This window comes from Camponotus floridanus, unplaced genomic scaffold, assembly GCF_003227725.1.
Source record: "Camponotus floridanus strain SB8 unplaced genomic scaffold, Cflo_v7.5 scaffold1, whole genome shotgun sequence".
Classification (NCBI taxonomy): domain Eukaryota; kingdom Metazoa; phylum Arthropoda; class Insecta; order Hymenoptera; family Formicidae; genus Camponotus; species Camponotus floridanus.
In genome coordinates this window covers 8,351,599-8,366,595 of record NW_020229214.1, presented here as the reverse complement: position 1 = coordinate 8,366,595, position 14,997 = coordinate 8,351,599, and the positions used below count along the sequence as shown (strand labels likewise).

At 31.9% G+C, this 14,997-nt stretch overlaps 5 protein-coding genes across 9 annotated transcripts; 4 read left to right on the top strand and 1 right to left on the bottom strand.

Annotated features, from left to right (window-relative positions):
* The first annotated feature begins 768 nt into the window (after positions 1 to 768).
* LOC105251382 (T-complex protein 1 subunit beta) lies at positions 769 to 3,637 on the top strand. The gene is made up of 7 exons (XM_011258171.3): positions 769 to 913; positions 1,174 to 1,483; positions 1,558 to 1,994; positions 2,166 to 2,243; positions 2,316 to 2,540; positions 2,700 to 3,081; positions 3,198 to 3,637. The coding sequence occupies exons 1-7, from the start codon at positions 911 to 913 to the stop codon at positions 3,368 to 3,370; spliced, it is 1,608 nt and encodes a 535-aa protein (XP_011256473.1). The 5' UTR covers positions 769 to 910; the 3' UTR covers positions 3,371 to 3,637.
* Positions 3,638 to 3,909: 272 nt separating this feature from the next.
* Positions 3,910 to 8,108, bottom strand: LOC105251381 (NADH-cytochrome b5 reductase 2). 2 transcript variants are annotated; one of them, XM_011258170.3, is made up of 5 exons: positions 7,859 to 8,108; positions 7,212 to 7,510; positions 5,108 to 5,437; positions 4,836 to 5,024; positions 3,910 to 4,708 (listed from the first exon to the last, which is right to left on the bottom strand). In XM_011258170.3, the coding sequence occupies exons 2-5, from the start codon at positions 7,227 to 7,229 to the stop codon at positions 4,325 to 4,327; spliced, it is 921 nt and encodes a 306-aa protein (XP_011256472.1). In that variant the 5' UTR covers positions 7,230 to 7,510; positions 7,859 to 8,108; the 3' UTR covers positions 3,910 to 4,324. The 2 variants fall into 2 exon arrangements, with proteins under 2 accessions (XP_011256472.1, XP_011256471.1); XM_011258169.3 differs by lacking the exons at positions 7,212 to 7,510; positions 7,859 to 8,108 and adding an exon at positions 5,844 to 6,327.
* Positions 8,109 to 9,052: 944 nt separating this feature from the next.
* Positions 9,053 to 9,934, top strand: LOC105251380 (transmembrane protein 60). The gene is made up of 2 exons (XM_011258168.3): positions 9,053 to 9,422; positions 9,652 to 9,934. Exons 1-2 carry the CDS (start codon positions 9,213 to 9,215, stop codon positions 9,826 to 9,828), a joined length of 387 nt encoding a protein of 128 aa, XP_011256470.1. The 5' UTR covers positions 9,053 to 9,212; the 3' UTR covers positions 9,829 to 9,934.
* Positions 9,935 to 10,134: 200 nt separating this feature from the next.
* LOC105251378 lies at positions 10,135 to 11,824 on the top strand. 3 transcript variants are annotated; one of them, XM_011258162.3, is made up of 5 exons: positions 10,135 to 10,560; positions 10,884 to 11,132; positions 11,205 to 11,339; positions 11,426 to 11,531; positions 11,616 to 11,824. In XM_011258162.3, exons 2-5 carry the CDS (start codon positions 10,890 to 10,892, stop codon positions 11,774 to 11,776), a joined length of 645 nt encoding a protein of 214 aa, XP_011256464.1. In that variant the 5' UTR covers positions 10,135 to 10,560; positions 10,884 to 10,889; the 3' UTR covers positions 11,777 to 11,824. The 3 variants fall into 3 exon arrangements, with proteins under 3 accessions (XP_011256464.1, XP_025263628.1, XP_011256465.1); XM_025407843.1 differs by having other exon boundaries at positions 10,273 to 10,355; XM_011258163.3 differs by having other exon boundaries at positions 10,399 to 10,538.
* A 1,013-nt stretch (positions 11,825 to 12,837) lies between these two features.
* LOC105251471 lies at positions 12,838 to 14,840 on the top strand. Of its 2 annotated transcripts, none has more exons than XM_025406737.1 (4): positions 12,838 to 13,006; positions 13,603 to 13,661; positions 13,741 to 13,870; positions 14,293 to 14,840. In XM_025406737.1, exons 1-4 carry the CDS (start codon positions 12,977 to 12,979, stop codon positions 14,749 to 14,751), a joined length of 678 nt encoding a protein of 225 aa, XP_025262522.1. In that variant the 5' UTR covers positions 12,838 to 12,976; the 3' UTR covers positions 14,752 to 14,840. The 2 variants fall into 2 exon arrangements, with proteins under 2 accessions (XP_025262522.1, XP_025262514.1); XM_025406729.1 differs by having other exon boundaries at positions 13,509 to 13,661.
* The last annotated feature ends 157 nt before the right edge of the window (positions 14,841 to 14,997 follow it).

Below are 14,997 nucleotides of genomic sequence, written 5' to 3'. Positions count from 1 at the left end.
CAATTAAACAAAACAGCTGCATTATATGAGAATACTCTATAATAAATAACTTTGTATAATTCTATAAAATGTTCGGGACACTTAACTATTTCTTAAATTTCCATATTTATTTAGCTTTATCATGCAACTGAAAAGATACAAAAAATGAATACTACTGCATAAATACTCCAATTTTAAAAAATTTTTTATATACATGTCTGCCCCTTAATAAATATATATTTATAATTGAATTATAATTTTTATTATTGTTACTAAAATTTAGTATTCATATATGGCAAACAATTTTGATATAGTTTGACGTAATAATTACATAAAATTTTTCCCTTTCTTCTGATCTTTTATAAGTAATATATCTTGATCAATTATAGTAATTTTTAGACACGAAATTTCTATCTACATGATTTTTATTATTGATACCATGTTTCTGTTTCTTATTTGCCTTCTTACCTGCACTTAATTATCTCTTTCTGTTAGACGCATATCGTTTCAATTCACCTGATTTACCCGTGTTCAAATCGCCATAAAAGGAATTAAATTCAGAATTTGATTGTGTGTGACGCGCTAAAAAGCAAATCACGCCTTTATACGATCGAATACACAAGAGCTCTCAAGATCCTTTCCGATTGGTCTATTTCTCCCTCCGTCATTTTATTCGTGTTTCTAATTCGTTCTTACGTCTTGACGTCCGCGTGCCAGCGAATCATCGGCAAGAAGAATAAATCGAACGTTTCATAGAAATGGGTCGAAGGTGCAGGTCGCGTGGCGGTAGCTGTCTGAATTGTGAATGATTACATTTGTCGCCATTGCCTCTGTTCATTCGAGGAACGTACGACGATCGTTTTCATTTCTCTACGAAATTTGCGTGATTCTCTTGCAGAAAAATATAAAACGTTCCTCATATTAATTTACAATGGTAAGTAACATGCGCGGTCTCGTAATCTTTCTCTCTTTAAAATTGGAGTAAATGATAGGTTCCTCAATGGGTGAGGAACCCGGTCTCCTGGAAGCATGACGAATGGCGCATGTATTTCGTCGAAATAGCAGGAGAAAAACTTGTGCGATAATTTAAATTACATTATAACACTACACGATGTGATATTCAAGAATTAAGATTTTCAATTTTTTTTTTTAATCAATTGTCAATAAATAAATTATTTACCAAATTGTTCCAAGGTCTCCTTGAATCCAGTGCGGATCCTTAAACATGAAGCTGGAGAAGAAAAGGCAGAGATTGCTAGATTAAGCTCGTTTGTTGGAGCCATAGCTATTGGAGATCTAGTGAAATCCACCCTGGGTCCTAAGGGTATGGATAAAATACTTGTATCTCATGGAAGATCCGCAGGGCAAGTACAAGTTACTAACGATGGTGCTACCATCCTTAAGAGTATCGGCGTTGATAATCCTGCTGCTAAAATTTTGGTAGACATGTCTCGTGTTCAAGATGATGAAGTAGGAGATGGCACTACTTCGGTCACTGTTCTTGGTACATACAATATTATTTATTTGAATTTATTAATATTAATCTTAAACATTACTTGATTTTGCGCCTTTTTGCAGCTGCTGAACTCTTACGAGAAGCAGAAAAATTGATTGAAAACCAAAAGATTCACCCGCAGACTATTATCAGTGGGTGGAGAAACGCTACCAATGTAGCAATGGAAGCTCTAACTAATGCATCAGCAAACAATTCGGCGGACCCTGAACGTTTCCGTGAGGATTTACTGAGCATCGCACGTACAACATTGAGCTCCAAGATCTTATCGCAACATAAGGAACATTTTAGCAAACTCTCAGTTGACGCGGTGTTACGACTTAAGGGTTCCGGTAATTTGTCTGCTATTCAAATTATAAAGAAACGTGGCGCGACACTCGCTGATTCGTTCTTGGATGAAGGCTTCTTATTGGATAAAAAGCCTGGCGTTCATCAACCACAAAAAGTTAGCGACGCAAAAATACTTATCGCTAATACACCTATGGACACAGACAAAATTAAGGTATACACTTCTATTATACGGAGTGTCCGGAAAATCGCCCGCGGTACTTCGGCGAGTGATTCGGGACTCAAAAAGAAGGGAAAAAATTTAAATTTTAAATGTAAATTTTTTTCCTATATTTTTTTTCTCAATTACCTAAATGACTAACATTGTATGCATATTTGTTTGCAGGTATTTGGTTCCAGAGTTCGCGTGGATTCGATGGCAAAAATTGCAGAATTAGAAGCTGCGGAGAAAGAAAAGATGAAGGTAAAATTTGCATCAATTTTTTTCATGCATATTCCTAAATTTATAATCAATAATCTCTATATTTGATTTTAGGATAAGGTCGACAAGATCTTGAAGCATGGATGCAACGTTTTCATCAATAGACAATTGATTTACAATTATCCAGAACAATTGTTTGCCGATGCTGGAATTATGGCTATCGAGCATGCAGATTTCGACGGTATCGAGAGACTAGCACTCGTTACCGGCGGCGAAATAGTCAGTACTTTTGACAATCCAGATTTAGTCAAGCTTGGAAAGTGCGATCTTATCGAGCAGGTAAGCTATCCACTTATTTTTCTTTTTTTCTTACAACTCAATATTTGATATGTATTTACATTAATAAGCATTATATAACTAACATATTAACACAAAACACACATACAAATTATATATATTATATATTTAATTGATACATATATTCTTTATGTTACATAGGTCATGATAGGAGAAGATACACTTCTGAGATTCTCCGGAGTTTCATTAGGTGAAGCATGCACCATTGTTATTCGTGGTGCGACCCAGCAGATCATCGATGAAGCTGAGAGGTCGTTACACGACGCACTCTGCGTCTTGACCGCTACAGTGCGCGAGTCGAGGATAGTCTATGGCGGCGGATGCAGCGAGATGATCATGGCTTGTGCCGTTATGCGCGCGGCCGCTTCCACGCCAGGTAAGGAAGCTGTTGCAATGGAAGCATTCGCACGGGCGTTGCAGCAATTGCCAACCGTTATCGCTGACAATGCTGGCTATGACTCTGCGCAACTAATTAGTGAACTGAGAGCTGCGCATAATTCCGGTAACAACACCATGGGATTAGGCAAGTTTTTAACTATTTCCATTACTATGTTTATCAATTATGATATATAATATATCGTATGTGTGTGTATGTAGGAATAATTTTCATGACTAAATTGAATTTATTGCATCTTGCAGATATGGAATTGGGTAAAATTGGTTGCATGAAGCGTCTAGGAATCACCGAATCTTGGGTAGTAAAAAGACAAGTTCTCGTGAGCGCAGCCGAAGCAGCGGAAATGATATTGCGTGTAGATAATATTTTGCGCGCGGCTCCTAGAAAACGCACTCAAGATAGAGGACGTTGTTAATCGTTATTTAAAAATAAAGAATTTTTATTTTTCGCTTCGGTTTGCGATACTTTCACATGCTATTACCATTGCCATTACTTATTCATGCAATCTCTAAAATTAACATGTTTAAATAAAAAGATCTTTAATACTATTAAATTACTATTATTAAAGTATTATTTCATTGCACATTAGTTTCTCTTTTCATGATGCTATATGATATTTGATACTAATGTACTAATTATCACAGTAAGCAGAATATATCATCCATATTGCTTTAAATATGTGTTATATTTCTATAACAATGATATTTTATTTCTCCCGATTTCTCAAACAAGATATACAATAAGTAAAACTTTTCTATATTGAGACTTTATAACAATACAATAGATTCAACATGAATAAATGCTTTACATTAAAAAATATTTATATAATATTTTGTATCAATATATACTATAATGATATACTTTAGTCACATATTTTTTTATACATCTTTTTATAATAAAAAATACAGGATTAAATGAATTATTTTTTAGTCATAAAAAAATTATTTATTCTATGTAAATTTAATTTTTCACTGTTTTAAAATCGTATCTTTAAAATCGGATTTCGTTTGCCACTTTTGTGAATAAAAAAAAAAAAAATAAAAAGTTTTTGATATTTTTTTTTCTAAAATTATAAGGAGACATCTTTTCCCTCCTTATATAGCATAGTTACATTTTGATATATTTTTAACGCTTAGTTACACTAGTTATGCAATACTGTTTGAGTTGTCTTCACAGATAAATTTTAATGGAAAGTTAGCAGATAAATCTTTGATTGGCATCAAATCATTCAATATCTATCATAATTAATGTAAAGCGGATTATATACATTCAGCCAAACGTACTTACCCCTGACTTTATTGAGGTACTAAAAGCAAAGCAAATCTTTGCCAGATGTAAGTTTTCTACAATGATCTGCATGACAAATCAATTAATATGCGAATCGTAATTTACTATCATAACCAAGTTTATCGAGATTCGGAGTGCAAGCAAAATTGATCATCGGAGGTGGACCACACATCAGTACAATGGTATCTGATGATGGTGGAAACATATGTTTCTCTATCATATCAGCGCTAATATATCCTGTGCTATAAGACCATCCTTCGCTACTTGTGTCTAATGTGTACCAAAGTTTCAATTTATTCGGGTATTTTTTGGCGATATCGTCTAATTCGTCTTGTAACAGGATATCTTTCTCAGTTTGATTGGCAAACAACAAGGAAGTTTGAGTTTCGTCTGTAGGGTCCTTTATTATCGCACGGATTAACTGTAACATCGGTGTAATGCCTGTACCACCAGCGATCATGACAATCTATACAGAAAAAAAAATGTAGATTTATTATACATTCCTTTAAAAAATACATAAAATTGCTTTTAATGATAATAAGAATACAAATTTATATAGCAATAATCGTGTTTAATATATGAGATATATTTGCCTTTTTAACATTATATTCCACAGGTGGTTCTTTCCTAAGAAGTTTTATGGAGACCTTTCCATTTCCTTTGTAAATCAGTCTACCAGATGGACCTCTAAAATCAATGGCATCTCCTATTTCCATGTTTTCCAAATATTGAGACAATTTTCCCCCTTCTGGGAATTTTGGATGTACATTCTTAAAATATACCTAAAAAATATGATTATATGTATGAATAAAAATATATTATTATTTTTTTAGATTATAACTAATTTAACAATTCAATTATTTACTTTGATGACAAGATCCACATAGCCATGATCATCATCACTTGAAACAGGTGTGTATGATCGTATCACAACCTCTTCTCCGATTCTTGCTGTTAAATGTACATGCTGACCAATAGGTAGACCCAGAACATGATCCGGTGTTGGTAATCCGAATCTAAACCTTCTTGTATCATGACTTATTATATCTTTTTGGATTAAAGGTAAACTATACTTGACTACTGGATCAACCAGTAGTATTGGAGATTTTTTCCTTTTTTCACTCCAAGATTTATATATTTTAAATGCGACTCCTATAACAATTATTGTTCCTACTGCAGCCAAGACTGGGAGCACCTAGAAATATAAATTTTCATTTGAATATATACACAATATCTTTACAATTTTGACTCATAGAACTTGTGTGTGACTTTTACAACATAAATTTGTCTACTTTAAATTTTAGATGTAGATTCTAATGAAAGTTTTCAGATTAATAGTTTCAAGAATGTGAATGAATAAACGCTTTACATATTTTCTAGAATTAATATAAAAATAAATAAAATTTTCACAGATATATAATATCTACAAACTAGATAAAAAAAAATCCTTCTTTTTTACATATCAATAAATTGCTATAAATCCGAACTTATCGTCATAAAAAAGATTATCACGCTAAGATATAAAATATCGCTCGATGTTCTTCAGGATGTTCGCGAGATCACAAGCGAGTCCTCGGTTTCGATCGAAATCGACCACTTACCAACGCTCGTACGTTTTGCATCGCGATGGACCCGGCGAACCACGTGGACCCGAAGCGCGCGAGCGAAAGAGAGGTTAAAGAGCAAGGGACGCAAGGACGCGAATTACAAAATTTCGGCGATGAGGTGATCTCGCGAGATCGGAGAGCCTATGACTATTTGCGAATAGATAGTTGATGCTCGACGCTAGTCTCGCCGTCTAAGACTGGTTTAGGCGGCCATAGGGTCAATGGGACACGCGGACCCACTCCAATCCGTTAAAATAGACTCGGCTTCTCGCGTTTTCGGAATAGAATCATTAGGCACGTGTATTTATAGTCGCGTCACAAGAAGCATTATGTATTACGTTAAGGGACGTGTCTTTCTGTCATCGACCGATCCGTCGTACTCCGGCAGATCGTGTCGCATATCAGACATATCTTTCGCACTTTTGCGCAGTCAGCGAAGTAACGTAAAGAATTCGGCCTTCGCTCGTTTACAGTCGTGCCTCGTTTCGTCTCTCTTTCCTATATTCCGATTGTATGCTTATTTCGACATGTACTTCTTCATATGAATAAACAACAAATTCAATGGCACGGAACAAATAACAGTTTGATATAATTAATGTATAATTATGATGTAGAAAGTACGACTTTTGATTTCGTATTAGTAAAGAACGATATCTCGATTAGCATATCAATTATATGTTAAGTGCTCTTGTATATTGCCTACGGATGTATAGAAACAAGAATTTTTATTTTTACTCCAACATAATTAATTCATCATTTTTTTATATCATATGCATATCAAGATATTTATCTCAAATGTGCTTCAGTGCGTCAAGATTTAACGATATGCGAACGCAAAATATATAGAATATAGAATATAATATATATAGAATATATAGAATATAATATATAGAATATTCAACATCGATTTCATTTTTAACAATTGTTGCTTAATTTTTAATAACTATCAAAAAATTGGAGCAGTAAGCGATTATTATAGAATTTGAATCAAGTTTCAGAGAGATGCAAATATATCGCGATATTTTTTATATCCTTCAATTATTTCTTAATCTCAAGAGATTAATAGAATATTGATATGAAACTTACTTGCCAGAAAAAGGAAGATTAAGAATTGAAATTTTAAAGTAAAAAACGATTTCTATTTTAATTTCTAAGACAAGTAATTTCGAGATTTAAACAAATGATGTTACTCTCTCTGTCTGTTCAAGTATCATTCAAATATATTGCATATATCCAAAACGCGATTATTTATTTAAGATTTATTTTGTCATGTTTCTATGACATTGAAAATGAAAATCACTGAAAGTCACATTTGAGTGATTCTTATCTTATCTATTAGATATAAAATATATATATACATACTTCAGAATCTGTTGTCATGTTTATATTCTTAATCACAATTCTTCTTCACACATGAGAAAATACGCGCACAACTTTTACAAACTTCCAAACGTGGAGCTGCTTCATGTGTTGTATCGTTTCAATTAATTAGTAAACCGCTTATTTAAACCGCAGATTTACAAAGGACAAGTAATCGAGATGAATAAGAAGTAAAGAATCGACGTATCCTCAAATAAGTTGAGAGATGAACGAGACGTCGCATATATAGATTGATTGTTGCATGCCAGTAGCGTAAACACGTTAAATTTGCCCGCTTTTTTCTGGAAAAAAAAAAAAAAAAAAAATAGAAATAATAATAAAGTGAGTTCTTTTAGATGCAATCTCCATCTCAAATTATTTTATCTCTTATATTGAACAAATAGTTATATGTACGTGTGATCTTAATAATATTAAATTAATTGTATTAAAAGACATACGTTAAAAATGTAAAAAAAATTGCAGGAACGATATATTAATGCGAATAAAAAAATCTATTTTCTTTATTTTATACTTTCTTTCCTTTTTTTTATTCTTCCTTTATTTTGGGCTTTTCAGCAAGTGACACAGAGAACAGTGCATCACTTTATCTTTGTTGGTTGCCGAAAGAATGAAATGACTTATTGTGTTACCACTGTGTCCTCTGTGTCGTTTGCTGAAAACCCTTTGTCCTTATATTGATGTTTTCCTTTTTTTCGTTATTCGATTTCTTTTTTCCAGAGAATCAATGTCACGTGCACGGTGTTTGCGAGATACGAGACTGTCATCCGATAACATCAGACGTTCGTCATACACGAGATTTCATTGGTCGTCGATAATCGGCGCCTTCGCTACTCGGTGCCTTCTTTTCCATCACACTGTTCAAGGATCACTTATAATTGTTGATGTCCCGGGAAGAGGCGTATATCGCGATCTTTATCGCAATGACACGAGAAATACGTAACAGGTCATTGTAAATCGCTGAATAATGCAATATTACAAAATTTTTACGTTTACTTTTTGGTATCAAATACCTTCCCAGACAGCACACATGTCCAAAAGACATCTAAAAGACTACTTAAAGACGTCTTTTGGCCTTTTTGTGCTGTATGGGTTATTGGAGAATTATTCTAATTGCTATAGTATTATTTAAAACATGTACCTTGTAAAAAGTGAATCAGATATAGTATTATTATTAAAGAAAAACTAAAGTTTTTTTTTACTAAAATTTTTTTACTAAAGTTTTCTTTACTAAAGAAATCTTTGATAATCCTTTCCAAAGATTAACATATTAAATTTTATTTTCTTCTTTTCTCGTTGTATTTTTCATTTTCATGCTGATGTTTTCTATTCCTTTTTTTTCTCTTCGAAGTTTCAATACATATTTTTTATCCAAAATGTAAACAATGGCCGGTATTCATAGTCCGATCTTATATTTGAGATCGTCTTAAGTTCGAGCTTGAAATGCTACGCAGCTGTTTGATTGGTTAAATGAGGTCTTAGATCAACCTCGGACCAGACTTAAGACAATCTTAAATATAAGATCGGACTATGAATACCGGCCAATATAAATAAAAAATTTAATTTTTCTTTTTTTTGTAGACGTACACTGCGCGACAACGATTCATTCCTTGGCCCCTCTCTCGCGGGGCAAGGGGAACGTAGAAGTGACCAATCAAATGGCAGCGTGGCAATGGCTGATTGGTTAGAAGCTACGCTCCCCTTGCCTCGCGAGAGGGACCGTGGAACGAATCGTTGTCGCGCAGTGTACACATTTTAGTTTCGAAAATTATCGAACCTGCAGTGTCATCTTACGGTGTTCTAAAACATTGTAAAGACAAAATCTAAAACTATATCGATAAAATAGAGAGTGATCGAAAATAACATGATCCACCAACATGTAAATATGTTATTGTCATTTCGTTGGCTGTAAAAAATTAGAAACTGTCAAATATCGATTATGCATAAATGCATCTTTTCGAAATTTTGCACTATTAATTGTCTTCCATGGCGGTTTTGCATCGTGCCTTGTTTACGTGGTTCAATTTGCTCATATTTTTGATCCTGCTGGTTCTGAGGCTTGATCAAAGAATACAATGGAATTGGTTTATTGTTTTCATTCCAATGTGGCTGTACGACAACATTCTTCTTATTTACATCGTTTTCAACATGATCTCACACTGCAAGAATGGACGTGTCAATAGTTTGCACAGAGAGGCAAGTATTTTCATACTAATTTTCAAGTCGCAGTTTAGCAAGATGTACAATTCTTTTGTACAGTCAAAAACTATAATTTGTTTTTAACATACAGTTTACAAAAACAGATTGTTTTACAGAAATATAAAGATGTGATACAACGTGATAATGTTATAAAGAACACAGAAATTTAATAAATTTAGTTTTACTTAAAAAAAGAAAATATGTCTCAGTAATATTATTGTTTCAGGCATGGTATATGACAGCTGTGCTTCTGAAACTATGTGCTCAGATTCTGATTTGTTTGAAATCGGAGGCACCTCACTGGTCTCTACCAGCCAAAGTAGTATTGGCGCCCTTCTGGCTACTCCTTCCAGCACTAGCAACCGATGTTTTTATCCATTTGATACATCAATCTAGATATTGATAATGGACAAATTCCAGTTTGCTTCAAGTTACCCAAGGACTTGTGCATATAATTATACTAACAAAGTATTAGCTTATCAATATTATTATTATTTGCTGTATAAAATCAAATATACAATTACATATATGCTTATTGCTTTTATAAATGATTTAATTTTTATTCCAACACTTTACTGGATAATAAAGCACTATGTGTTATCACAAATATTAATTTATATTGATTATATCGAAATATATAAACTATTTAATTTAAATAAAATATTTAATTCTAGTTTTTTTCTGCAAAGAATCAGTAGTGGCTTTATAGCAAGATCTGAGAACAAGATGTAATAGTCACAATGAACAAGATATAATAGTTGCAAGGTATAAATCTAGTCTACTATAAATACTTGAGTATTACAAGGCCAAATAGGACAGAGTTATAAATAAGCAACTCTATGGCAGTGCTTGTCGTAGCAATCCTCTCATCAGTAACTGAAAAAGCATCTTTTGATTTAAAATCACAAATTTATGCTGGTGCTGTAACTAGTGAGTCCATTTACGTAGAAAAAAATTAAGAGCAGTAAACAAGTACATATAACAATTGCTGTTATGATTACGCAACATCGTTAACTTCGTTAAGAAAAGCCTTTTGCCTCTTGAATTGTGTATTGAATGATCATTGTGACAAACATCTGTGAAGAATAGACTGGTTTCACGGTATTAACAGCTGTAAGAGAAAAAAACGATCAATGTAATTAGACTATAATTATGGAATTAATGAGGAAAAGACAGCAACATCTGACAGTCTGCTAATATTAGTCTTGGCAAAATACAGCAATTTTATATACTTCTATAAGTTTGACATTTTTTGTTTTTTTTTGCATATATAATTTATATAAAAATATATATTTTTTTTGTATGATTCTTTTCATAATTATCAATCTCGAAATAAAATAAAGATATATATTAAATAGCCATTATTATAAGGAGAAATATATCTTTAATCTATAAAATCTCAGCATTATTTTGTGTGTAATTGATAGAATAAACTACTATTTTTTTATTGATTTCTAGATAACAATGTGGTTTTTTATACTTTTTTATTTATCATTCATATTACGAAAATCTGAAACTGCAAGTGATGTAATAGTGAAAGAAGTATCAGCTGGACACTTGGCTGAGCTTCCATGCTCAAGTATTGACGAATATCATCGTTTTATGATGTGGCAATTTGGAAATAATGACCAGATCATTAGTCCAGGAAATCCTTTCAATGAAAAGAAATATAATTATGAAGTGTTGACTGGCACACTCCTGATAAGGGTAAGTTTTCAGATATTTTCAGTTATTTCAGATTTTCTTTTTTTCGAAAATATTTTTATATTATGTTTATAGGGTGTTTCAACTGCAGAATCTGGCTTTTATAAATGTATTTCAAGAGGTTTAAATGATGAGTCTAAATTAAAAATTGGTTCTATTGAATTAATAGTCAAAAATGATTGGGAGAAACTTTGGGAAAACGATTTTGAGGTACCTTAAAATATGAAATGTGTAAAAGTGCAAAATAATTTTATCTAATTCTATACTTAAATTTTATTTAAATTTATTTTGTCTAGACAAATCTGTTACGAGGAATGACTGCTGTTATGGTATTTGTGGTTGCTATAGCTGTCATACTTTTAATTATTATTGTTAAGAGAAAGAGAAGTCAAAGATTCTTTGGTAAATTTTTTTATAAATATCAATATACCTGAAAAGGAAGGATACATTTTCTTATACATAATTATCTTTCAATTATGTTTTCAGATCTAGAAGAGTCGAGAGAAAATTCTCCAACACGATATACGCCAAATAACACACCTGGTGTTTCATCAAGTACTGGAAATGTTGGAGTCGATAATGTTGCTGTTGAAATTGATTTCCCTAAAGTATTTAAACAAATGCAGAAAGAACAAGCAATGCCATAATGATTATAAAATAGGAATTATATTAGAAAATTTCCAGAGAACTTAGCCAAGTGTATCTTTAGTCTTGAACGTGCAATTTTCAACAGATTTTTCAATACTATATTATTGTACAAATAATATTTAGTTTATTTTTGCAATAAATTATAGAAATATATATGTATATCTCTGATAATATATAATTCTATACGTTATATTCTATGAGATATATATTTCTATAATTCTACATTATAATCTAAAATAAGTTTATAAATCAAGATTAGGAATAAATAAAGATTCTAAAATAAGAATTATAAATCAAGATTTTTTCAGTTGTTTAAACATTTATGTTTATATTTAATATCTAGAGTATTCATAATATATTATTTTTACATATTCTTTTGGATGTATAAATTCATCATATCTTAAATGCAAATCTTAATAATACTCTTATATAGAGATCAATACCTGTTACTTCTAGGATGATTTCATGTGGAATATTTCATGCTGAAGATAATGTGTATCCAATCTTCTAAGAGATATTTTTTATTTTCATAAACGTTACATGATCCAAATTGAAAAGTTTGAGTCTCTGAGCTTTTTCTAAAAGAAGAAAAGAGAGAAATAAGATAAATTTAACTATATCTCGTATTGAACAAGTACATTTTTTTTAAAAGCCGACTTCTAAAGACTAACTTTTCACATTATTAATTGCTAAAAAATTCATTTCTAGTGATCATAACATCGTCATCACTTCTGCGGGAAGCTAATGCTCCTCCACTTGTCTCACAATTAGCCATAACTTTAAATTTATCTTTTAATTACAGCAGTTAATTAATCAGTCATTGTACGTCTTGACTTTAATATATTTACAAGCACTTTATCATCACTATCGGTAATATTTCGCCCAACAGTTATCAACAGTTTACAATCTCTTTCTTCCTATATCCGCGGATAATTTCTTGATATGTGAAAACATTTTTTCAATAGAGATGGCGCTATCACAAAAATTGACGCGCTGGCATCGTTTTGAATTTAGCGCCAATATATCGGTACCTTTTCTTGAATTCATCGAGGTGTCGTCACGTCTTCGTGTTGCGTTAATTGTGCGTGTTATTTTCGTATTAAAGTAAATCAAAAAACGCAAATCATCGATAAATTACTGACAGAAACTTCGAGGAAGGTATCAATTTTCGAGCAAATGAACACAATTTATTATTTGTGATGTGCGACCGTTACTTCCATTTTGCAAAGGTAAGCTCATTTTAAAACGCATGGAAAATCCAAATTGAAAAGTTTGAGTTTCTGATCATTTTCTAAAAAAAAAAAAAGAGAGAAATAAGATAAATTTAACTATATCTCATATTGAACAGGTACATTTTTGTTAAAGCCGACTTTAGAAGAACCTTTCATATTACAAATTGCTAATAAATCCATTTCTAATGATCATAGCATTATCATCGTCACTTCTTCGGGAAGCTAATGTTCCTCCAGTTGTCTCGCAGACTTCCTCAAAGTTAGCCCCCACTTTGACTATTGGGAATTTTTTTTCAATTGTTTGGTGAAGATTTAAAATTGTTTACGATTTTCTGAAAAAAAAGGGAGATTATCAAAAATTTTGAATATTATACCAAATATTACTAATCAATCACCAAACGATTGGTGAAAAAAAAATTCCCAATAGTCAAAGTGGGGGGCTAACATTGAGCAGGTTATACTAATCATACGTACACTTCATGTGGATGTGTAACGTTAGGATCAATCGGCGGTAAATAATGACAATACACGCTCTTGAATTAAATTTCTCGCAAATTATCGCGATATTGATCCTATGGACGCGATGTATGCAGATTTGCAGAGGAATCGAGGCCGAAATTGATCTCGATGTGGAAGGAAGCGGATTTCATAGGTTAGAAAGATTGGATGGTGTATAAATGAACAATATTTGAGAATATTGTTGAAGTCTAGTATTTTTCGATTTTTTGCAGAACATTAATTTATCACGTATATTTCAAGGATCTTATCAATGACGACTGTCACACTGCCATTTACATGGAATTACCATCAGCATTGTATGTCAATGTCGATGAAGTAGCAGAATTGAGAAGAAGGGGCATGGTATGTACCTTAATTATACTAAATAATTGATAAATAATTTTGAAAAAATTATAATTTTACATCTTAATATATTGATTCATTTATATAAATTTAAAATTGCCGCACATTAAATGTTAAATATTATACTTTGAGACTGCAGTGACTATTAATAAAATTAAAGAGTATGTACAATATTGTTTCTGATTATTGTAAATCTTATGGAAATCTATATATTAGTTACATTAATTTTTTGTACAATTTACAATTTTTATATTTTTTTGTACAGTTTTTTTTACAGTTTTTATAAGTTTTATACAATTTTTTTACAATGTACATTAAAAATTATCTTTCTACATATTTCTTTTATTTACATTTAACAAATTAAAGATTGCTATTTGATGGCCTAATTAATGATACTAATTGTATATGTAATGATATTGCAGAGTACAATCTGTTCCGTAGGTGAGACTGATGTTGAATTATTCGCTGAGAAGGCTGGTCAGCAAAACGTGACGACTTGTTCATTCGTAAGTTCGTCATCGTCCAATTTAATGATTCCACTTCATCAGCGTTATCGATACGCCCATGAGTCCAATGGCTATGTCGACGCGATTGTACCCGAGCCAAAGCTGCTTCTGGGATGCCGGAAGAGGATCAGAGATCATAGAGTGTCCAAGATGGATTTATGTGAGCCATGCGTCAATCTGGCAATTAAATGGCGTGAAATTCCGTATCGTATGTTAAATGATCGTACATACGTGTGGTCGATACCAGTCGGAGATTCATCTCTCTCGACGTTCGTCACTTATGTCACATTATTGGCAACGATTATCGGCGCGATATTTATCGTACGTGCCATCCGGACCAATGTATCAAAGAATCATTCAAAGAAACAAGAGTGAGATAATTTGAGATTTAATATATAAATAGTTTTGTAATTCTAGAAATTTTGTTACTAGTTGTTCGAGATAAATTAAATATCCATCGTTTTTGTATGAAAATTTAAAAAGACTTTTTATATTATATAGTCTTATCCATATTTTTCAATTGTGATGTTAAATAATTTCGAGATTAAATTCGTTATTATCGATTAAGTTTATTTAAATTAAATTCTAAATTCAATTTAAATTGAATCTATTTGAATTGCA

Coding starts and splice junctions, on each gene's coding strand:
- LOC105251381 (XM_011258169.3), bottom strand. CDS start 5,864: ATGCAAAACGTACGAGCGTTG. Junction 5,438..5,843: donor TGCAAAACGTACGAGCGTTG/GTAAGTGGTCGA, acceptor TTATATTTCTAG/GTGCTCCCAGTCTTGGCTGC. Junction 4,709..4,835: donor TGGAATATAATGTTAAAAAG/GCAAATATATCT, acceptor TTTTCTGTATAG/ATTGTCATGATCGCTGGTGG.
- LOC105251380 (XM_011258168.3), top strand. CDS start 9,213: ATGGCGGTTTTGCATCGTGCCTTGTTTACGTGGTTCAATTTGCTCATA. Junction 9,423..9,651: donor TCAATAGTTTGCACAGAGAG/GCAAGTATTTTC, acceptor TTATTGTTTCAG/GCATGGTATATGACAGCTGT.
- LOC105251471 (XM_025406729.1), top strand. CDS start 13,528: ATGACAATACACGCTCTTGAATTAAATTTCTCGCAAATTATCGCGATA. Junction 13,662..13,740: donor GAAGGAAGCGGATTTCATAG/GTTAGAAAGATT, acceptor GATTTTTTGCAG/AACATTAATTTATCACGTAT. Junction 13,871..14,292: donor AATTGAGAAGAAGGGGCATG/GTATGTACCTTA, acceptor ATGATATTGCAG/AGTACAATCTGTTCCGTAGG.
- LOC105251382 (XM_011258171.3), top strand. Junction 1,995..2,165: donor TGGACACAGACAAAATTAAG/GTATACACTTCT, acceptor ATTTGTTTGCAG/GTATTTGGTTCCAGAGTTCG. Junction 2,541..2,699: donor AGTGCGATCTTATCGAGCAG/GTAAGCTATCCA, acceptor TATGTTACATAG/GTCATGATAGGAGAAGATAC.
- LOC105251378 (XM_011258162.3), top strand. CDS start 10,890: ATGTGGTTTTTTATACTTTTTTATTTATCATTCATATTACGAAAATCT. Junction 11,133..11,204: donor CTGGCACACTCCTGATAAGG/GTAAGTTTTCAG, acceptor TTATGTTTATAG/GGTGTTTCAACTGCAGAATC. Junction 11,340..11,425: donor TTTGGGAAAACGATTTTGAG/GTACCTTAAAAT, acceptor TATTTTGTCTAG/ACAAATCTGTTACGAGGAAT.